General features: G+C 44.0%; 1 protein-coding gene and 1 long non-coding RNA gene across 3 annotated transcripts in view; both read left to right on the forward strand.

Moving 5' to 3' along the window:
* Window positions 1–18,050, forward strand: part of COP1 (COP1 E3 ubiquitin ligase) — a 129,178-nt gene extending 111,128 nt beyond the window's left edge. For both annotated transcript variants that reach the window (XM_014874704.2, XM_014874707.2), the window contains exons 19-20: window positions 15,004–15,048; window positions 16,943–18,050. In XM_014874704.2, the coding sequence (XP_014730190.1) occupies window positions 15,004–15,048; window positions 16,943–16,960 (63 nt within the window). In that variant the 3' untranslated portion in view covers window positions 16,961–18,050. The remainder of the gene's footprint in view (window positions 1–15,003; window positions 15,049–16,942) is intronic.
* On the forward strand, window positions 31–14,942 carry LOC148222886 (uncharacterized). The gene is made up of 2 exons (XR_015805557.1): window positions 31–2,982; window positions 10,578–14,942. It is a non-coding gene; the product is annotated as an uncharacterized LOC148222886 (long non-coding RNA).
* Window positions 18,051–24,092: the final 6,042 nt, after the last annotated feature.

A 24,092-nucleotide genomic window follows, 5' to 3' on the forward strand; every position in this document is an offset into this window, starting at 1 on the left:
AGGATTTTGTTGGCTGCATTCACAGCTAAGTATAATTGCCAAGTGTTAATCCAGCTCAGTAGCTTAGAGCAAGACTGTAATCATAGTTACTGGGTTTTGTATTAAAATGCTCTTTTTTTAAAGTTGCTGTTAGGATTAGCAAACTGGCTGTAGAGGTGATTGCATTCTGGTTGGAGGGATGTGCGTGAGTGGAGCAGGCTGCACGTCCTGAGGTTTCCCTCCCCTCTCCATTCTTGATGCTTCAAGAAACAGTCATTTACTTTAAAGTCAGGTTTGCATCTTTGATTGAAAATGACTGTGCAAAACCCTATCAGAACTGTGCATGCCACAGAGTCACTTAAAAAATTCTGAAAGGCGTCTTGAAATGTATGAACTCTCTGGGATGCCAGGGACCATCACCTGTGTTTTTCTGGTCCCCAGGTAGGACCTAGTAAATCTTTGTCTGCCCAAAGAGCCCAGAAAAAAACTGAAAATAAAGGATGGAATTGTGCTGTCTGAGGTTTGGGAATGATTACTAAGTGCTGGCCCACTGCCTGACAGCTGTCACGAGCTTGCAGAAGTGAGACAGATCTGGGAGAGGCAGCTGCAGTTGTATAACTGGGAAGTTGGGCTTTTAATTGCTAATTAAAGTTACCATTTGCATTTGGGGCTTTCCTTTTTAAAGAGTGATATCATATTCCACAAGAAACTGCAGGTGTTGTGTATTTACAGCACAACCAAACTGGCAACTTGCTCTTGCTCCTTCACTGGTACATCTGTATTTCACTTACTGCCTACTCTTGCTTTCCCATCTGTATTTTTTATGACTCCTGTCCTGACAGCCCTTGTTCCCCTAGTCCTTGACTCCCCTCCCGTGCAGACATATGATCCTGTAACACTTTCCTTTTTGTCTTTATAAACAATAGGCAAGCAGTCTGATAGCACAAGTCCAAAGTGAAGGGAGCTTTGCAGATTCAACTTGACAGCTCCTCTCTGAATTACTTAAAAGCTGTAAACAAAAGAAAGCCCATCTACAGCTTCAGGTGGCTTCTCCTCTAGTATTGTGGAGAATGCCTGATAGGTGAATTCAGCTAATTTTGCCCATTTTAATCTATGGGATTCAGTAGAATAGCAAATGCAGTTAGAATACATGGGCTGCCTCCTGGTATTCCATAGGGGAGGGTAAGTTTCAGGGAGGTGAATGAGGGAGAAGAGGGAAAGTTTGAAGATGAATGAAAGAATAGAGAATTCCTGTCTAGTATGAATTGTGTGTTGAGTTTGGATATTTTTTTTTTCCCTTTCACAATCAATGAACTTGTCTTAAGACATCCTGTATTTACTTCTGACTTTAATCTCAGTGCTTGGTGGGTTTCCTTGTTTGTTCTTTTTGCATCCTTTGTTTTCAAATCTAAAATGCTTTTCTACAGCTGAATGACCCAGTGATTTCTGACTTCTTGGCTGCATTTTAGTTGCTGGTTTCACTCATGCTTCTGGATTGAGGAGTGTTTTAGATAGCTGAGATTAGGGAAGCAGACAGAAGGCACAATTGAGTCCTCTAGATGATGCAAAGTTCATTATTATCTTTTGAATAGTTCATTCTGCAGAATGAAATAGGAAAGATGCCCATACTTTGCATTTATTGTACTAAAGCTATAAAGCTATACTCTCATAATTCTTAATGCCTGAGGCATAGCTGTCTCCTCACTCCCTTCTCACCTCAGATAAATACAATGGAGAAAGCATCAGGAGTAGGATATCGAAAGCAACTTCATGTGTATCATCTGTACTCTGCATGATTTTGTTTAATGAAGTTCTTCACTTTTTTATGTACAGCCATACCTTATTAAAATGCAATTTACTGTATTATCTTTATCAATACCAGCCATACAATTTTGTCATGAAAGCTGATAGTTTGCATTGTGGCTTTACTTTGAAAACTGACCTGCAAAAATGGCTTTGATGTATCTTCTTTCAGAGATTCCAGGATCTTTAACTGTATAAAGCAAGGATCCCTCTCTTCCAAATAGCTTTGCAGGTATGACCTGGCCACAGTTCAGGTCAGCTCCCTCTTCCATACAGTTATAATACATTTACAGAGCCCTCACTGCCTGTGAGCCAAGCCAGCCCTAAACCCCTTCTTTGCCACAGGTGTGTATAGGAGATGGTTCTCCTGGCTGAGGAAGATACTCTGTTCTGCTGCCCCATCCTTACTGGTGCTTACCTGTACTGTGGGAACAGAGAACAGGAAATGTTTTTAATACAAATTCAATGACTTGAATTCACACAGGGAGAAGATTTAAGTATAACTGGAATTCTATCTGCTCAAGAGAAAACTTGTGCTTGTGATTTGAAATGCGTTTCATCAGAACCTGCCTGCAGGTCTTAGGCTCCGTCCATTTTTCTTTGCCATTCTCAAGTTTATCAATATCCCTTCTTCATTTTCCTGTGTGTCCTGGCTTAGTGAAGCATGTGCCCACTGCACTCAGGGCATTTTTGGAACAGTATCTTGAGGAGACAAAGTGCTCTATTTTGTAAGCCTTGGCAAGGCCACGTGCTCTGGTACAGCCTGACCAGCCTTGTCTGCACTGCGGGAGGTTTCAGGTACGTAGGGCGACTCTTGATCCTCTTATAACATCCACTTGTGTTATAAGTGGATGATGAAGGAGAGCAGCAGACTGTGAATTCTATCAAGATTAATGGAAACTTTTGTTTTACCTTAATTAAATTTTCATTCCTCAAATCAAAATCCTTTTTCCCAAATAGGCATATGTTATAAATAGCATTAGTATTAGTACAATTTCATGAATTCTGTGCATGCTGATGTTAATGTTTGTGCCTTGAGTTTTCTGTGCTAGAAACCATTTATCATTTTTTTTGTCTCACCAGGTCCTGGTGATGTCACTTCTGTGGCACATGTGTGTTGCATAGAAAATAAAAGGAAAAATTTTATATCTTTTTATATAAAAAATGGTTTATGCAGCTACAAGCTGGGCCAGCTTGCAGGTATCCTTCTCTTGTCTGTTCTTACCACCAAGCAGCCTGCAGCCCTTTGGGTGGAAGCAGCCTCCAGGGATGAGATATTTTTGCTTTCCTGGTGTGTTTCTTCCTATATTGCTTTAGCCCTGCTAGTCCCATAGATGTGTAGTTCCCCATGCTCCCTGCCTGCAGCTTCAGCTTTAATATATTCTGTTGTTCCCTCCCTCAAATAGCACCCTCAGTGCTGACACTTGGAACTGTGACTCCATTCCTGTTGCTATTAAATACACTGTTCTTGGCCTAAAGAGAAATGAAGGCTTTGATTTCTGTGGCTGCCAGACTTCTGGCGCATCCAGTAACACAATTAGAAAGCTTGCAGATGCAGTAAAACCATCATCCTTCTTTTCCAGCTGGCATAAGCAAAACATTTAGAAGAGTTAATGTGTTTATGGAGCACTAAGTCTCCCTGCAACATTATTTTGAGACCCACTAATGCAATGGCCAGGATTTAAATATACGTCCAGAACTTTCAAATGTGGTTGGTTTAGGATACTGTTGTATCAGGATTTGACTTTGATTTGGTGGTGGGGTCCCACTTAAAAATGTTTGGGTGTGTTTAAAGGATGTTGTTAAAGATAAAGCAGAGAAACTAAAAAGGTCAGAATTTAAACTGATCCTTTTTTGATTATCTGTGTCAGATCAGTCTTGAGAGTGGAGGTGGTTTTTATTGGAATGAGGCAAAGAAGCTACAGTCTGCAGGAGATGCAATTTACTAGGTGGGTTTGTGTGGCAAGGTTTTGGGGGAGGGACAGGGGTGGCTTCTGTGGGAAGTTTCCCAAAGTTTCAGTTTCCCCCGTGTCCAACAGAGCCAGTTCCAGCCAGCTCCAAGATGGACCCACCGCTGGCCAAAGCTGAGCCCATCATCAATGTTGGTAGCACCTCTGGGATAATGGATTTAAGAAGAGGTGAGAGGAAATACTGCACAACTGTATCAGGGAGAGAGAGGAGTGAGAATATGTGAGAAACAATTCTGCTGGAGACCCAAAGCTCAGTGAGGAAGGGGAGAAGGTGCTCCAGGTGCAAGAGAATTCCCTGCAGTCTGTGAGGCAGCTGTTTCCCTGTGGCCATGGAGGGCCAGAGAGCAGATTCACCTGCTGCAGCCCGTGGAGAACTCCATGCTGGTGGATGCCCAGAAGAAGGATGTGACCCTGTGGGAAGCCCACACTGGAACAGGCTCCCAGCAGGGCCTATGGACATGTGGAGAGAGGTGTCCACACTTCAGAGCAGGTTATCTGGCAGGACTTGTGACCACACAGGGACTGACACTGGGGCAGTTAGTGAAGAACTGCAGCCTGTGGGAAGAACTCACATTGAAGCAGTTTGTGAACTGTCTCTAGTGGGAGGGACCTGTGCTGGAGCAGGGGAAGAGCTCGAGGAGTCTTCCCCTTGAGAAGAGAAGGAATGGCAGAGACAATATGAGCTGACTGTGGCCCCAGGTCCTTGTCCCTCTCTGTTGCTGAGGGGGAAGTGATAGAAAAAGTCAGGAGTAAAGCTGAGCCTGGGAAGAAGGAAGAGATGGGGGGAGGGCGTTTTTAAGATTTTCTTTTATTTCTCATTATCCGACTCAGATGTGATTAGTGATAAATCAGATTTTCCCCAAGTTGAGCCTGTTTTGCCTGCGATGGTAATTGGAGAGTGATCTCTCCCTGTCCTCATCTCAACTCTAAGCCTATTGTTTCCTGTGTCCAGCTGGGGGAGGGGAGTGACAGACTGGCTTTGGTGAGCACCTGGTTTCCAGCCAGGTCATCCCACCCTGCTAGGTGTTGCCCAAACAGACAGCTTGGCTGCCCCAGATTGTTGACAGCCAACCATATAAAGTTAACAGTAGCAGAGTATGTATCCGTTGTGAGTTTAAAATAAATTGATTTTGTGAGTTTCTGTCAAAGTGTTTTCTCTTTTGCTGACCCAGCCAGCTTGGCTCAGCTGGCTCCCTTCATCATTCCTGACATCACCTGTGATTAACCCATCTTCCTGTATTGATTGCCACCATCTCTGGTTGTTATGCACGAATTGTTCTTCCACTTTTGCCTTGAGGGGACGGTGTCATGTGAGGGGTTTAGGAAAGTTTTTTTCCCCAGCCTGTCCTGCTGGCAGTGGCCAGTATGTAGTCCCAGCAGTTACACAGCTGCAAGACCTCTGTCCCCAGAAGTTAGCTTGGGTCATTCAGGAATTTCTGCTTGAATGGGAGCCTGGTATGAAATTGCCCAAGGGCTGGTTGAGCTGATGAAACACTTGGGAGCTACCAGACACTCATGTACATCTAGGACCTCAGACTACCAGGTTAAGTGTCCAGATCCCATGTGCTTAGGTATGTGCATAGGTGTGAACTGTGGTGTGGGAAGGTCATAACATGTCCTTCAGAACCCTTGACTGGGGATGATGTTGGATGATGTTGGACCCTGTGTGTTCAGCCTCACATGGCTGGCTGTCACAATTTAGAGCTGGTTTTCAGCATGCTTGATTGCAGTGGTTTGTGACTTAAGTTTTTTTGGGAGAGGAATGCAACTGGAATGGATTTCCCATCAGCAAATAAGTAAATACTGCAGTTCCCACAGGAATTCTTACGAGGAGAGTTAAACCTCCGTGGTCTTCATCCCTGCCTTTTTTGTTCAACACCTCATTTGGAACATCTGGATTAACCTTGGGCAAATCCACCAAGTGTGTTGTCTCGCTTTCCCCACATGAAGGATAACACTTCACTACCTCACCAGGGCATTTATTACACTTAATTAATGTTGTAATGTGTCTTTGGCTCCTCTGATAAAACATGTGGTGCGAATGCAAAGTTGTTTTTACTGATTGGATTGTTAATTAAATGTGCACATATAAATGATTTATTTGCATTAGAGAACTAAGACTTAATAATTTAAAATATTAACATCAAGGTGATTGGATCAATTTTAAGCCTGTTATCATTCAGCTATTTAGAGACTGAATCAAATGGCACTGGGAAAGGAAGGAAAGCAGGAGCTGGACCAGTTAATGACTTATTTTGTGGTATTTCTATGTGGGGACCAATATAATAACAGGATCTGAGTTCTGGTGCCTGGCCCAAGCAAGCTGCTGGCAGCATCAACCATGTGCTGGGCTTTATGGAGCACAGGAGACATGTCATATAGTAATGATCCCTCTTGGCCCAACGGGATTCGTCAGCCTTCAGAGGACCAGGCTCCGGCTCAGAACAGCAGCTGATGTGCAGGATTAGCTCTTGTGTATCAGGAAACAGCACGAAAGCAAGGCTATCTGGGGCATGTGTGAATCTGTGAGCTGCTGACGTGGATCACCTTCTCTAGTTGGATGCTCCTGGCCCAGTGGCAGTTTGTTCCCATGAAATAACATGAGGTTGCAGTTCCTAACCATAAGGCTTCTGCCTGCTTATATGCTTTTGTCCTCTGGGGTTTATCTAGGCAGATGTTTCTTAGATGTGGGAATGAGCTGTAGCTGACAGCCCAGGCAGGGCCCAGGGGAATAGCTGTATCATCCTCGTGCAGTAATGAGTTGAGGAGCCAAGGGAGAGGTGCCTCTAGAAGCAGATACAGTTGGTTGATTGGATATTGGGACCAGAAAGGAAGGCTTACCATCATCTCTTCCCTTTCTGGCCCCGAGGAACATGTGCACATTTCTGTTGGTGCTAGTGTGTTGGAGGGAAGGAAAGGGAAGGAGAGGAAACTGTGCTGTAAGTAGGATTTTCAAGGGTGAATTCACTTGAGGAGGAAGAGGAGATGGAAAGATGTACCTAGTACTGTGGAAGCGGCAGTTGAAACTAAGAACAGAGTGCTGAAAGTAAGGTTTTGGTGAGAAATGCTATGCCAGTGACAATGATGTCACGAATACAAAAGCCCTGAAGAATATGGAATAGATGGTCTTGGAAAGATCCAGGTGTTCTTGCACAAGTAAGGAAATTGCTGATTTGAGTGTGAAGATTATTTGAAAGAGGGAGCTGAGGAGTGTTGGGTACAGTTGAGCTAGAAGAGAAATCACTGACTTGCAAAAAGAAGGAAGAAAAATAGAAAAGATAAGAGGGATGGGAGAAGCACATCCTGAGTGTGAAAGAGGCATGACAGAACCATTTGAACATGAAGCAGGGCTTTAGCAGATTGAAGTTGGCCATTCACAATAAGGGCAGGGGGAGTGTACTGTCAATTAAAGAGGACCAAGGAGCTGGGATAGAATCATAGAATATCACAAGTTGGAAGGGACCCACAAGAATCATGAAGTACAACTCTTGGCCCTGCACAGAATACCCCAACAATCCCACCACATGCCTCAGAGTGTTGTCCAAACACATACTGAGCTCTGTCAGGCTTGGTGCTGTGACCGCTTACCTGGGGAGCCTGTTCCAGTGCCCAGCCATCTTCTAGAGGGAGAACCTTTCTCTTATAAGTTTCTCTGCATCCATTCTTTCTTAGTGCAGCAGCTGGGAGCTGTGGTCTTTGCTGTGCTTTGGTACTGGGCTGCATAGCTCTGGTGTTAGTAGGGTGGATTGTTTGTCTTACCTAATTCAGGGTAGCTTGAATAGAAAAGGCTTTTCACATTCTATTGATTTGTGTTTACAGCTCTGATCCCTGATGGTTTTCCACTGGTCTGCACAAAACCAAAATCTGAAAGTACCGGATTTAGATGAAATTTCTGAATACTCTCATGCAGATCAGTGGCTGTTTCTCCAGATTGTATATTTTGTTTTGGATGCGAGTTTGGAAGGGAGGCATATGCAATAGCAATAGTAATGATAACACCCTGGGGCTTGGTTTTGCCCCACATTGCACTGATGGGCAGAGCAGCCTGACCTTGGCTAGGCAGAGATTAAATACATCACCTCCAGCATGATGTAATGACTGACTGAAACAAATGATAGAAGGGAAAGGGAGGAAAACGTGTTGGCAGTAGGAATGCAGGTCTTAAACTGTGCAGTTGTCAAGCAGTGTATGGCATTGTGTTGCCAAATGAATATTTGGGGGTTTTAAGTCTTTAAAGAATTGATGCTAAAAGCTGTCTTCACTGAACTAATGCCTTGCCATTTCCTGTGGTTTTGCAGTATTGATATTAATGTGTTGCATGTTTATGCATATATTTTTGAATGCTTATTGTAAGCTGTATTTATATACTGCTGCCACTTCCTTCAAGGTCTTGAGCATATTGTTTATGGGAGCATCTGAAATCCCAGATTTATGACTATAGGAACAAGTGAGTTTAGAGACCCTGTCACAGATAAATGGGCAGTGGAATTCAATATTCCCACACAGAGAGGAGGGGAAGACTTGTGCTTTGGGGGTGCACAGTTAATACCAGAATAATTTGGTTTTAATGTATGTCTCCCTACCTTGCCTGCTGGGGGAGTGTGCAGCAGCTGTTAGAGCTGTGTATCTTGCTTTGCAGTAGATGCAGAATAATAAGTGTCTAATGAGATTTTCTTATCTTGTGTTCTAAATAAATTAGATGTTCATCAATGCCAGTTTTGCTCTAGAATGACTACACTGCAGAGGCAGTTGCCAATATATCAGCACTACCTGGGGTAGGCTTTGCTGGCTGGCTCTCCTGCCTTTGCAGAGCTTTCTTTGCTTTCTCCCCATCAGTCTCATTGGCCTCCATTTCCATCTTGAATTCAGAAGATGGCATAGAAACAAGGAAATTGATGGCTGTGTACAGTACTGGATATGTGTGTAGTCCTATTTTCTTCTAGCCCTGTCTTCAGTTGCCTTTTTGATATTGGGTTGGTTGTTTTCTTGAGAGCTACATGCAGAAATGAAAAAGGCATGTTAAGGAAAAGGGGTTTTTCACTTGGCTGAGAGATGGCTTACTGCTTGAGTGTGTCATTGGAGCAAGCCTTGGACTGCTCTCCTCAGGGCACCCATGAGCTGTGAATACAAACCTGGGTATGTATGATAACAGATAAGCTTTCAGTTATACAGTGTTTTCTTGTGCTGTATTTGATCTGAATAGAAGAAAAAAAAAATATATATATAAAATCCAAAATTGAGAAGACTGTTTCAGGGACTAGGAAAAAGGGCTATAGTCATGTGTATTGAGTTGCAGCTGGAAATACCAGATGTGTAAATGTCAGAAAACTTGATAAAGGCATCCCAGGTGCAGAGGTTAAAGTCTCGAATTGCTAAAAAACAAGGGAAGGGAGTCAAGAAAATGTGAATTTCTACCTGGGCACATTTCCTAGTGAGATGCACTTCATCTTGTGTGGAAGCTGCAAACTCTGCATGATGTAGGATGATGAAAACACTATTTTGTTTGAAAAATTTTTTCTAAAATGCTTTACAGTGTGCCCATGAATTCTGACATAAGAAGAAACTATATATATATATGTATATGATTGTAGGCAAGTCTGCCTACAGAAAGTGAGTCAAAGGAGTGCCATAATCTTTAAATCTGAGGCTTAACATTTTAGAAAATATCCTTGTTGTGCTGGGTGGGTATAATTGTGTAGCATTTGTGAATTTAAAAAATCTGAAAGATTGTGTATTTGCAACTGGCTCTAGAAAGGAGCACAGACAAGACCTATTTCAGATGTATTGGGTTTTTGCTTTTTTTCTGGGGCACAGATAAGCCTAAAGAGGCTTTATCTCTGTGTGTACAAAGGTATTACCTTCAGATTTAGATAAAAATACAATTTCTAAGGATATGAAGACACAGTTTAGGCATGCATGCTCTGTTCCAGATTTTATACCTGAAGAGTTAGGTGTTGCTGCTCCTGAAGTATTTTGGTGCAACATATTTTGTATGTTAGACCTTGTTCTGTAAAGAAACACTTGGTGTAAAGTAATTAATTTCTGCTTGAGCCTGATGTTCACAGTATAGATAACAAGTATTCCTTTAAATTTTTTCAGAAGAGACTAATGTTAGGTGAGCATGATGGCATAGAAAGTAAATTCTGGTTCACAGGGAGATAGAGGGTTGTGCACCACTTCAGCCAACCCACTGTGCACGTTTCATTGATAACTGTTGTATCACAAGAATAGAAAAAAACGTCCAAAATCTGGCATGCATCTGGCACATTGTCCTGCTGGGAAGGGATCTAATCTAGAAGTTCAGCTTTTCAAAAACTCTTGATTTTTGTTCAGTGGAGGTTCATTGTGTTTTCTGGGTTAGGATTTGTAATTTTCTTTCAAAAACAAAAAGCTGAAGTGTCATGCAACAAGAAAATAACCAGGGCTCAGGGGAATTAGAGTGAAAAGCCATTCGAATCTGCTAATTACAAGATGAAGAGCAGTCAAGCAGTGGTGGTCTATTGGGGAGCCACTTTTGTACATTTAGATATGTAGAAAGACTTAGTGTGTGACATTGATGCGAGAAGTTTTGGTGAAATATGTTTTGCAGATAGTCTGCAGCTCAGTCCTAAAAGCCAGCACCAGAGTAGTAGTTGCCACCTTCAGTAAGGAAGGAGTAAATTCACTTAAATAATGGACTTTCTGTACAAAAAGTACTAGATTTAGTTCAACTATATACTTTTATTCTACCTGCAATTAACAGAAGACAATGGCTGCTTGAGTGCAAGCTTTCTCACTCAGGTGATTTTCCCACTGTATCAACAGCTTTCCTTAATGAGGCTCCAGCTCCTTGGAATAAGTGTTGGAAATACAGCCGTTTTTTAGCCAAAGCATCTGCTGGGGAGGGAAGGTGAGAAGTTGTTAATTTAAAACAAGATGTTTAAAGAGCCCTAGCTGTGAATCCATAGAACAAACCTAACTGAAAAAACAGGAAACCCATGCTTACCTGAGTGATGGCTATGCTGGAAGTTTGAGGTGAATCTCCTTTATTTGTGCAGAAAAGGGTGGGATAACAAAGAAGCACAAATATTATGGCCTGTAATTATTTATAATACAGTAAAAGACCCAAAAATTATTTCCAGTCCTTTGTGTGAAAATGTGTACATACACCTTGGAAACGCATCCATCCTAAGGAACGATCTCTTCAACTTTTCCTTCAGTGTGGGCTTCTGATTTCTACTTCAAGGATTGATATGTGTGGGGTAGCAAGAGAGGAATGGTCTCAGAAAGGACTGTATTCAAGGGAAAAATATTTGTTAGTGATTTGTGCTCATCTTACCCTTTTTGAGCCCTTTCTGGGACAGGCCTGATATCAGCAGAGGAAGACTAAAATATTCAGCTATGATTTTGTACGAGCCCACTGGTGAGAGGGATGTGTAGCTCCTGCAGCTGCAGCGAGGCATTTTTATTGATGAGGAGGGATAGCCAGAGAGGACCCCTGCAGGTACTGGAAGGATGGAGGGTGTGTCCAGAGCTTTTCCTCACTCCCTGGATTTGAGTCCATTTGGATATCAGTGGGTGTCCCTTCTGAGATGTGTGCGTGGTTTTAACAGTTGTCCATCTGGGATCACATTCATTTAGATATTCTCTCCTCTCAGCAATGCTTTCTTACACAAAGATGTGAAGGAGTGGAAGAGCTTCAACCTCAGCTGTCATTGACTCCCTGTTGCACTGGAGCAGCTCTGACAACTTTTCAGTTTTCAGCTGAGTTTCTTCAAACCTCGCAAAACATCTAGAGCATTTCTGATTGTCTTACTGTTGACTGCTCTTGCATGAATAGCAGCAGTCAGCCAGACTTTAATTGTCCTCCATTCCTTTCCTGTACAAATTGCTTCCCCAGGGCCGTCCAAAATAGGACTCATCTTGGAGGGAAGAAAATCAGGGTGCTTCAAAACCCAGCTGTCACCAGGTGAATTATTCCTTTGAATGATGAATGTAGCAGGTATCTCATATACTCAGGAAGGTCCTAAACTTGATTTTGTTTTTCTTTGCCATCAAGAATGTGCTGCAAAAATTTCTTTTTTTAATTTTTGTGCAATCAGTGAAAGTCCATTCAAATCCCATGAGTGAATGCTCTAAAGTCACTGTGGGTCCACCAGTCATATTGAGACTGGAGAAACAGGCATGTGTCAGATTCAGGACAGAGGTGCTTGTGTCAGGTCTGTCTTTGCACTCAAGACCAATTTACGGCTTCATTTTACATAATGATTACCTCTTTGTGAATATATATCCAGCCTGTGCAATAACAGAGATTTGTGGTGGAGTCAAGTCTTTCCCATGTCAAGGAACTGCCCTTCAGATTTCCCATAATACCGTCTCTGCAGTCCTAGAAAAAAGCAGGGCAGATGTAGAAATTTTTTCATAGGTCTTAGCACAGAACTTCAGCCTTGGAGCATATTAGAGCAGTTCTGGAACTGGACCCTATATTAATTTTGATGTGAGTCCTGACGTGCACCTACGTTTGCCAGTTAGATTTTTAAATTCATATGTAACACTAAAAGACAAGAAGATGCATAATTTTGACATCCCCAGAGCTTTTTTCTGTTACCTTAAGAGGACCAAGATTCTAAAGGTTGAGATTAGCAGCCGCACAGAACAAAATGCTATTGTTTCCAGGCAGTAAACCCTAATCTCTCAGTCTTTGCTATGTTTGTTCATTTTTCTTCTTCAGTCTTGTTTTAGCAAAGGCATCTTGTTCCTCCTGCCTCTCCTGCTAACAGGGTCTGCAAGTACAAACCACTCATAGGAGAAGATTCGTGTGTAGAAGAATCATTTTAATAACTGCTTTCCTCAGAGCAAGATTACTGAGTTGGGCTGGATCTTCAATGTTCCTACTGCCTCTGCTTTGGGAGTTACTGGCTCCTGCAGGCAACAGAAATGGAAGTGATGAGTAAGGCCAGTCTTTAAACCTTCTTGCATTGCACAGAAACACCAATTGGTTATGGTAAAGTAGAACATGCAGCCGCAATGGATGGTGAGACCCTGTTTTTCATGCCTCAGTGCATCATAGTAGTGTGTTTAGGAATATAGGTATTCTGCCAGTTCAGTCGTGATGGTAGTTTTCCTTTGAGGTCCTCGTGACTCCATTCATACATATCCTGGCAAAAAGATTGGTTTAACGTGCACACAGCTGTCACAAGTTACAAACCTACAAATCTAAACAACTTCATAACTTCTTTAGGCATTTAGCACATTGAGTATATTGACTGTTTTACAGGCTACACAAAAGGAAGTGGATTTTTCTTTGGAGGATTAAAAACAAGTTACTTAGCTGTGTTCCTGGAGAAGCAGTGCTAGAGTGCCTTAACAAGCAAGTCACTGTTTGTTCAGTGACAGATTTGGTGCTAATTTTGCTGCTGTCTGCTCCTGTTTGTATTTCGTGGTTGTGGATGAAAGCAGCAGAGCAATGATTAGCTCAGACCCTGCTGAAAAAAAACCCAACACCCAGGGGCTTCTGAAGAACAAGGGAGTGAGAGTAAATTACCCTCTGGCACTTTTATTTTATTTAGCAGGTAAAACTGTTCATTGAAACAGAGTTCATTTACAGTGGCACTCCAGCAGACTGCAGCAGCAGGATGAATTACCAGTCACTCACAGTGCAAATGAGAATCATTCAAATCCTCTATCATCTGTACTCAGGAGTTCAGGTCTCCTGCACTGCACAGTAGATCGCTGCTGGTCCCTCTCCCTTGCTTCCAGAATCCTATCAGGCATCCTGGTCCCTCTTTCCATACCCAGCTAATATTGATATCTGCTTTCCCCCACTAGTGGGTTTTGATTTTAAGGCTGTTAACCAGAAGCTGAGCAGTGAACTGGATTAGAGTCTTAGCCACCAAATTAAAAGAAACTGCAGTATAGTCTTCCTTTGAGGATATACTTTCTTTTCAGTAGCTTAGACTTCGAAGATCATTAGTGAGATAATATCAGGAGTTTTAACTAATCCTCTAATGATTGTACCAAGGTGAACAAATCTATCTGTGTCAGTTAGCCTAGTGGTCCACCACAAGGCTACTCTTACCTGATAAATGGATTTCTACACTGAAGGGGATTTTTCTTTCTTTGCCTCAAATATGGAGGCTGTGCCAAGTCCTGAACTTCATGGTGACACAGCATGCAGTCAGCTTGGGACTGTGTTGAGCTGCCTTCCCACTCCCTTTGGAACAGGGCGTGTTCTAGTTACTGAGTTCATTAAAAATGCATATGTTAAGTGATGGGATAATTACAGGAAGTTTGTCTGGGGATGGATAGCAGCAGCGAGAGAAATTTAAAAATATGTCTCAGAAAATATATCAGCTCTCTTGAGAGAAAACCGTTCGCTGCGGGCAGTTCAGCAGAGTGCACTGTGTGTACTGGCATGAGCATGACTGCAGGACACCTGTCTGCGAGCAGTGCTTCTCCCTCAGCATCTCTGGGGCTCTTGCCAGCACCCCAGTGCTTATGTGCTTTAGGCTTGTGGATTTCTCTGTAGATTTTGGATAGGATTTTTGGCTGGGGAGAGTGCATCTGTGCTTGCTGGTCACATGAGGAATGCGGTCTGGAGAGAAGATGCTCTCTCTCCTCCAGCTTTTGCCTGGGGATTGCCTGACTGATGCAGCAGACCATTAATTTGCAGTCAACCAGGATATCTCCAAATGCAACTCCATCAATTGGCAGGAGGTAAAGAGATGATGCCTCTGTGCTTAAGGCAGGGCTGGAGCCCTCTGTGTTTATCTTCCCTTTCAAACTGGGTGCATCTGCTATTGTTCTCTAATCTCTTCTCTTTGTTTTACTCATCTGAAGCCTCTTGGCCTTGGAGATAGAGGGGTTTTGTAACGGTGATTAGTTGGTTTAGTTAGGGTGCTGGAGATCTTTGTCTGTATACTGCCAAAAGATGAAATAACTATTATTTTTTGTTAGTCCACTTCACAGGGAGGCTGTGAGAATGAATTCATGTTTGCAAATTGCTTTGGAGATTTAAAGCTCTGTACAAGCACTAAGGATTATTGCTTTCTAATTCTTCAAGGTAGTATAACTTATAAAGACTTCTAGCCTTGAAAGCATCTCAGATATAGGAGTAGTTAAATCCCTTTAAAATTAGATATACTTCTAATGTTTAAGATAAAAATAAGTTCTCTGCTGCTTTATCCAAAAAAAAAAAAAAAAGAGGGGGGGGGGAAAAAGCAATGGCAGGTTCTGATAGTGCCTCTTTTTTTTTTTTTTTTTTTTCCCCTAGGAGTCCAACGTGCTTATTGCTGCTAACAGTCAGGGTACAATTAAGGTAAGTTATTTTACACATCTCACCTTTAAGCACTTGAATCTCTTGACAGCAAAGAGCAAGGTCAGAGACACTGAACAGCCAAGGAGAAACCCTTAGAGGAGGTCATCTTGGCTGTGGAGGTTTGCAATTTAAATGATGTGTTTGCCTCTGGCACACAGTGGAGTGAGCAGGTAGTGCCCCAGCAGTGAAACCAGTTGCAGTGGGATATAAAAGAGTTGCTGGTGGCCATCCAGCACCCACTGCTGCTCCTTGGGGTCCTGGCAGCACAGAGGACCTGGCACAAGCACATCCCCAGGCTGTTGCTAGCTCCCATGGCAGCAGAGGCTAAGTGTTAACTCACCAGCGTTAACCTGAGCCCATCCTCTGGCTGCTGCAGATGCAGCAGGGCTGAAAGCTGAGCTGGTATGCAGCTGGCTGGAACAGTGCTGGAATGAGCAGGGATGCTCCCTGTCTTTGCTGACTCTGGTGCTCAGATGGGGGGTAACAGACAGCAGCTTTCAGCACGGGGTTTTGTGAAAGCATCAGCCTTCCCCATGCACAGTATCAGGTTTTCAGCTCTTTAGTTAAGTCTTCCAGAGTGTCTGTTCAATGTATTTCTATCTGTTGAATGTCAAGTAATACAGAAAAGACTGTCCTTTACATGTCTATCAGCCAAGCAAAACCAGTACCCAAGACAGTACCAAGCTCAACCCAGAACTTGATCCCACATTCTACACAGCAGCACTGGCCTCCACCATGCTGTTAGGTTTGGTGCTTAATGCACTAAGCTTGTAGCCCAGACCCCTGGCAGCATTCTGGAACTGCTGGTAAAGGGCTTTACTTGCTGTCTGCAGAGTTTTACACGGCTTTGTCACTATCATGAAGCTGAGGTCCTGATTGTCCACACTCACATCCCTGTGGCAATAGCAGTTCTCTGGACCCATACCAGAGCTGCTGGTCTGAACCAACCTGTAAAAATCACGAAAAATGCAAGAATGGTGAGACAGCCAAATGGTCTCTGTTTAACTGCATATCAAGAATTTTTCCCCCTTTTTTAGGACACAAGTGGCTGGGTTAGTCCTGCTGTTGCAGCATGTGATGCTGTAGCCTCTCATTCATAGGGGTTTTATTTATATAACATGTTTTGGAATTGGTTGGTGGTTATTTTGGTCACCTACTCCCTAGGAAAATGGACAAAATGCACAGACGCTTTTGATATTTTGAAGTGAATCTAGCAGCAAGAGCCGTGATTAGAGAGGAGAGGTTTTGCTCATGCACTTGTTAATGAGAGAAGGTAGAGAGAAATGTGCAGACAGCCAGGGCTGTCAGAACTCTGGTATCTCCATTTGCCTTTGATAGCATGCAGGGGGAAGGTGGGATGGTCTGGGAAAGGCCTGAGTGTGCCCAAACCCACACCAGTCTGGAGAGAGATGCCGTACTGGGAATTACCCATGAGCTACAGCTCCAGAGCTTTTCCCAGTAAAGCCGAACCAGGTTAATGCAGACTCCAGCAGCCCCACAGGTACTTTGCTGCTGTCTCTAGTCCATGCCTTCAGAGGCTGCTGTTCCATCCCAGCCTGGACAAGGGAAGCAAGAGCACAGAGAGTTAGGATGACAAAAGCTGTGATCTCTGTTACAAGTTTTCCAAGAGCTATGTGATTGAGATGAGGGGAAATGAGGCATCTGTGGATGGTTTTGCTTCATGGCTAATTTATCATCACACAAGCAGACATCAAAATTAGGATGCTTGCCAAGTGCTTTTCCCATTTGTGGGATATTATTGCATGCTAGTGAGCAAAGGGTAAGGGGTGAAGACAGAAGGGTCAGTCCTGTCTTAGTGAGCTGTATGCTGACGTAGGAAATAATGAATGTCTTAAATTCCTATTCTAAATGTCTCATCTTCCTTACTAATCAGGTACTGGAGCTGGTATGAAGGGTTTTCTCTCAAGGCATGAGGTACTTGGTCCTGCTGATATGCTACAGTATTCATCTGGGAACCACAGTGGGACAAGAAACCAAAATCACCTTGATGTTCCTCCCCAAAATGATTGTGTTTGGGTCTTTTTTCCATTTATGGACTTTCTAGGACATTTTGAGACACTGGTAACACCAGTGAACTGTCTACCATCAACATTAACTCCACAGATTTTGCTGGTGGTGGTGGTATGGTTGTCTAATTTTTATGATAGGAAAACAAATTCTTTTAAATAAAAACAAAAAGGAATAATAAAATTTATTGAGCCACAAGCTGAAGCTGGAAGACTGTCTTGTTGCATAAGAGAACAGATTTACTTGTGAAGGGAACTTACAGGAGAATACAGGGCTGTCCTCAGTTGAACATCTCCAGTTACTTTCATCTGGACTCTTCTTCATCCCCACTGGAAAAAGAAAGTCGCTAAGCCTTACCTGGACATGCAAGTAAATCCACTTTGAAATCCCATCATTGTACAGTTCTGTTGTTCCTTTGATTTATTAATTATTTTTTAGATGCATTATATGTTGAGAAATGTCACCAAGGTTGACACCACTGGAGACTGAAGTCCTCTAGTCTTCGAGAAGGACACCCTCCCCTTCCTCCTCTCCTTAGACCCCTTCCTTGCCCCAAACGGGCAGTTCCAAGGGAGAGGATTAAGTTGTCCTCCCGTCCATGTGGGCCACCTGCCACTGGCAATATGCTAAGATGAGGGGCCCTGCAATTCCTGGGACCTGGACTGGCCTTGCCAAGACATCGTGGGATAAAGATCTGCCTTCCGCTGAGCTGGCTGTGTTTGACTATCTCAGCTAGACGAGGAAGCATCTAGATCCACTTACCAAAGCCCTGCACCACTCAATCGCCTGTGTGCTCTGGTTGTGTTTGCCCCTCTCTGCACACCATGAAGCCAAGCATTTTGAATGTTGTAATAAGAGAGGGGATGGAGTTGGTTTGTAATGTGTTTCAGAGCCATGATATAAGTAGCCTTATTTTTAATGATCATGCATACACTTAATTGTACATATGGAGGGGGAATAAACCATGAAGCTGAGAGTTTTTGTTGCTTTCTTGGCAGGATAGCAGAGCAGATGAGAAGGTGCAGACGGTCGTCACAAGCAGCAGCCAGGCTAAACTGTCAGGATTGCTGCCAGAACTCATTAAGCTTGAAAGTGGATTTGGTGGGAGTAGCATCTTTTCCCTGCCATGGATGTCAAAGGTGCAATGCAGACAGTGATACCTGTGGGAAGTGTTTTGATTTGCAAACAGAATCCCTCTCCATTCATTCACTTCAGGATGTGTCTCCCTCACGCCATGGGGGCTGGGATTGATGCAGGGACTTTGCACGGGTCTCACGTCCTCCAGGTGTTAAAGGCGTGACTCTGATCTTCCCAGGAAGATTGTGTGACCTTCTCACACCCTTTGGGCACAGAGCAGGGAAGAAGAGGAAGGATGCTCTTGAGGGTATTAACAAAGAAGCAGGGATTAAGCCTTGTGGCAGAACTTGGAGACAGGTCCTGTCCTGGTTCAGTGCTGATGCATGTTTCTAGGGGGTAACCCATGGTCCTTTAGAGGTGTGGGACACACCACCTTCTGGAGAGTCTAGTCCAGTGAGGAGAAAAGTGGTGCTGAGCTCAGAGCACACCAGCTTGTGTCCTGCTCAGGCATGCTCTGTGCAGGTCTCTGTTGTATGAGTAACCTGAGTCACTGTGGCAGAAGAAAACAAAATTGGTTCCTTCTGCCTGATGGCAACTGTCTTGACACGTCCCACTGAGCACTAGTTTGATTTCCATTTTGCTGCATTTTAAGAGAATTTGGTGTGGAGTGGCTGTGCTGAGCATCCTTCCCAGCCAGCCCTCTCCAAAGGCAGGGCCGATGTGCTGATCCATTGCTATTGCTCTTCCTGATTTCAGGTGTGAGTTTCCCCTGGCCTCTGGCTTATCAATGTCTACTCATTTATTTTGCAAACTGCCCTGGCTGCTGTTGTACCCCAGCCCTGTGCCACACAGCTGCTATTGGCAAGTGACCTCATTGCTTTTCTCCCCCCACTTGAAGATCCTCTGTGCTTTAAACTGAAATTGCTCTGACAAAGCCAAGATCTTTAAAACAGAAGAAAAAAAGCAGCTGTTTTGAATGCTGTAAGGTTACTCCTTTAATTAAACAGGGAAAGCTGTTTAACTTCGGACACCTTTAATTTTTTCAGTTTTCATTCTGTTTCAATCAAGATAAAATGCCAATTTGGTGTCTGGCTCTAATTAGAAACACAGCAGCTCGTAAACACAAGTTGATGGCAATTTTTTGTCTTCGTCTCTTTGTCACAAGAGGTAATGCTCCTTATTTTAATCCCCTTAATTTTCTTTCCTTCAGGCAACTCTTCACAGCTGACAAATTAAGTCACTTATAATTACTGTAATTTTGTTTGGGTTTTTTTTAAACAGCATGTGGTCAGTATTTTTTTAAATTAGTCACCAACTCAGCAAATGGTTCCTGTCAGGTTTTCAGCCTTTTTAGAGTCGGGGGGCAATTGACTTTGGGAGGGATGTGCAGAGGTCTTTGGTCCAACCCCCTGTGCAGAGCAGAGCTTACTCAGAATTGGATGAGATTGCTTCAGGGCCTGGAGATGTTCACAACTCAACCAGGCAAGGATAGAAGATTCCCAAGTCCCTCTGGGAAACCTCCTCCAGCACTTAACCACTCTCCTTGTGGAAGTTAATTGTAGATGGTGGGCACTTGGAGTCTTTATCCTCACTTTATTCTTTCAGGAAAACCAGGTTACAAAGCCCTTGGCTGGAAACTGCCCCAGAACAGTTTTGCCTCCAGCTCTCGTGTCCTTGTGAGAGGTGTTAGGCGAGTCAGATTTTTTCAGAACAGGAATTTAAAACCTTTCTTGGCCAGCCAGCATTTTCAATTAACTTTAAAGTGTTTAACAGAAGAGTAGGAGGAGCATGCTTCAGTGCTAAAAAAATTCAGTGCTGAAGAGAATTGAAAATTATGGTCAATGGGAAATCTAAATTAATATCAATATGTCAGGGCTCTCCTCCAGTGAGTGTGGCCAGCTGTTAATGCCAGTGTTCGACCTGAGTGCAGAGCCTTGTTTGTCTAGGGTAATTTTGTTTAACTGTGGAAGGTCATAATGACATCAGCAGATAATTGGGAAGGCAAATTAACTGCTTTCTAGCTCAAAAGTCCTCTTTCCTTTCTCACTGCTTTTCTGGAGGCCAGAAATACCCAGCAAGGACCTGCAGCAGTGCAGGGGTGAGTAGAGTGTTCACTGTGGTGTTTGCCTTGAAGAACTCCTCGTGTGTCAGCAGCACCCAGTGTCCTGGGAGGCATCCAGAGGAGGTGATTGCATCACCACTGCCTGCAAAGGCTTTTCCTTGAGGCCAGCCACATGGGATGTTCCTCGCCTGATCTCAGGGATTTTCCTTCATCTCAGCAGGGTAGAGACCATATCCTGCACTTATTAATGGGTGGAGCATCTGTATAGGTCAGGGGGTGTCACTTACCTTAAATGCTGGGGGTCTGAGAGGTTTGGCTAGCGGAAAGTAGTGCTTGAGACCATGGGAATCCACAAATTAGAGCAGCATGTGTGGCATAAGGACCAGACCCCACATCTGTCTCCTTGAGAAGATCTGTAGCACTAGTCCCCCCAGCCTTCTGGTAATCATCACCACACGGTTTGCTTTAATTTTGCTTTCAGAGTGAGCTGAAAATTCTTGAAGTGATAATCATCCCATCTCTGCTCAGTTACAAGGCAGTATTTGGGTATGTTAAGTCTTTAAATTCTCAAGATAATTTAAAAATGGTTAGTTTGGTTAAAGCAAGATGAATTCTCTGCTCTGTGTTTTAACGAGCCATTTGAATTGAGTAGGTCTCGCCAAAAAACTGTTTTAAGTCTCTCTATTTTAGCTTTCACATGTTAAATCTGGCTCTGGCTGTTGGCTGGCCATTGTTACTCAGCAGAAGCAGGACAAGAGTTTGCCCTCTGTGCTGGTTTGAAAGCAAACCAGTGGGAGATCCCAAGTCAGAACTACAATTTAATAGAAAAATTAAAATAAAATGTAGTAGTACAAAAACACTGACAGAGTCAGAATACAACCTGACTCTGTTGATCAGGGTGTTGGTAGCAGTCCTTCTGGAGTGACAGATGTGGTCCTGTTGAAGCAGTGACCCTGTGGAAGGGTGTCGTTTCCCTCTGAACGTCCAATGGTGATGAAGATGGGCCTGGTCTTCCTCTGGGAATCCAGTCTGGAAAAGGCTGACTCTGGTGTTCCAAATCTCAGATTCTAACCAGGTATGAATGCTTGGCTCCTCCCCCTGGGTGGGGCATCTCATAATGGGATGATGTAATTTTATCAGTCATGCAGTGGGACTCAATGGCCCATTAACAGATATCTCCCTGGAGGGAGAATGGGTCATGGAAAAGATAAAGAGCTCTGCCTCACCTGTTTTTAACAGATGGTAATAGAATACACATCTTGCATTGAAACCAAAGACACCCTGCAACATCAAGCAGCAGGGAAAATTTCCTAGGATGAGAAACAAAGTGATGGTTTTTTGACATCTCCTAGAAATAAATTATGAGAAAGAAAACTAGTATGAACTTTCGTGACCAGTGTGCAGGGGAAGGGGAGAAGACAGTTCCACCTCTCCTAGACCGCAGCATCTCACAGGGCTCCCCACATCATGAACATTTCAGGTGAAGGAGGGCTCCACACGCACATCACAGCCTCTAATCTGCATGAAATGGAAAGTTTGCAGTGTGCCTGCTACCATCAGTGAGCTGTGGTGGAAAATAGCTCATCAAGGAGTGAGTGGACAAAAACAATCTCATCTGATAACTGCTTGCCTAAAACCTCTGATCTGTGCAGAGAGAGACAGGTTTTATTAATCTTTCAGTTCTGCCTTCTCTAGTGTATCCCAAATCTGTTCAGGGAGTTGTATTACCTCAATGCTCTTGTTTGACTCCCAAAATTTGCGGATGGAGACTTGCATAAATAGCAGAGGAGTGTGAGTGCCATGAGCATCTCTAACACCATCGTCCTCCCTGAAATACTTCCACTGCCTCCAGCCATCCAAGAACTGGGGAGCTCGCTGCCTCATAAGATCCTTTTGGGCAGATAATAATTCAGGAAATAATTTTGGAGGTAAAGGCTGTCCTTGAGAGGCCTGAGTAATAGCACGTGACTCCTAAAACTGAGCTAGTGGCGTGAGCACAACATAAGTCCCAAATCTACAAGCACTGATGTGCCCTTGCAGCCCCAGGAACCTTTAATTCATGAACCAGAAGTGTTCATTTCAAGATTAACTCATCACAACCCCTTCGACATCAGGAGTCTCCCAGAGAAGGCCAACCACCACCATGGGTCTGCAGGGAGCCACAGGCACAGTGCTGGGCTCTAATGGACTGAGCCATGGAGGTGTGAAGGCAGTGAAACCTGTGTCCCCTTCTCCAGACCCCACAGTGAGGACAGTGGCCACTGAAGGATGAACAACCCAGCACCTGTCTCTCCACTGTGAGATGTGCAGAGCTGGGTAGGGAAAATGCTCTGATTTTGTCCTTAGGGGCCTTATTGCAACGAGTTTTTATTGATTACAGTGCTTAATCTGACTTGTCAAAATCTCCATAAAACCATTCAGGGTGTTTAAGAAGGAAAATACACTCCCTTTATCCCCTTAGATTTGAGCAGGAACTGTTCTGAAGCCACCAGGCCAACTGCTCCTGTCCCATTACCAGTGTCCTGGGTCAGAGGCATGTGTTAGGGTATTGCCTCCACGGATGAGCCCTCACACCCCCATCGTTGTGCCACGGCTCAGCTACCATAATATATAGAGAGTTATTTTCTTTATTGCTTAATAGTTATGAAAACAATTACCAAGAGCCAGTTGCTCTTTCCTGGTCCTCTGGTGACCAAAAAACATCCTGAAGCTGGCATTGATCTGCGGAGAGCAGAGCAACCCATGCCTGAATGGGCTAGGAGATGCTGAGAGGAAGCAAAGTGGAGCTGACCTCTCAATGTCATCAGAGCATCATGCTCGAGCTGGTGCCAGACAGGCACCCAGGCCGGGATGAAATGGGCCAAAGCCCAGCAGACCGTGATGGCACAGCCCCAGGGAGTCCTGTGAGTCCTGGGAGGGACATGGGGCAGCCCTCCCCGGGGCTGTGGGGAAGGTAGCCGGGCGTCCCCTACTCCCCAGCTCTGCACTGAGGAGGAGGAGAACTGGTTGCCAAGCTCTTTAAATGGGATGAGAAATGATGGGTTTACATTGCTAGCAAAGGGCAGTGGAGCCAGGAAGAGTTCGGGAGCATCACGTCCATTTTGTGAGATCTTAAGAAGCAGCTTCTGTCTAGTGTTAGTGGAGAAGACATCCCTGCATGCCCCAGCTCACCCACAGAGAGAAGAGAATAGCATGGATTACAACCTGTCCTCCCACTTTTCTCCTGTTCAGTTTTTTTCCCTGTAGGAGATTAATGGGAACTCTTTGTCTTCTAACTTGACTGTACCTTATGAATTCTCTGTCTTATCCTCATCCTGTAAATTATCCACATAATAAAATATGTATTCAGTGATTCCAGGTCATAATTTGATCTGCTTAAGGAAGAAAAAGAATGATGGAGAAGGGTTGCCATCATGTTCAGCTCTCCTCCATTTATCTTTATTTATCTTCTTTTTCCCTAACAACTTGTGTGCAGCCAAGTGATGGAAATTCCAGTACCTGGTTCCTTGCAGGGCCAACATCTCCCTCATGCCTCCTGGCTGGGCAGGACCTACTGAGCTGCTCTGGCTGCCCCACCCGTGTCTGGCAAAGGAGATGTTTGGGGTGGTGAACCATCCCTATAACTCCTGCCTTGCCCTCACTGCTTCTGGGATCACTTTATCCAACTGTAAAGTGGGCAAAAACTTGCCTCCACGCCAACCCCACAGGCGTGTTGGTTCCTGCAGAAAGTGGGTCTGCAGGAGTAAAGCTAGAGAGGTCCATGAAACACTCGGGATGGCAAAGGCAGAATGGCATGGCCTTATCCCAAGGCAGAGACATGGGGTTAAGGTTTCCTTCCTTTGTGGAGCTTCTGTACAGCTCTGGAGCTGCCAGAGTT

This window comes from Sturnus vulgaris, chromosome 9 (assembly GCF_052056855.1).
Source record: "Sturnus vulgaris isolate bStuVul1 chromosome 9, bStuVul1.hap1, whole genome shotgun sequence".
NCBI lineage: Eukaryota > Metazoa > Chordata > Aves > Passeriformes > Sturnidae > Sturnus > Sturnus vulgaris.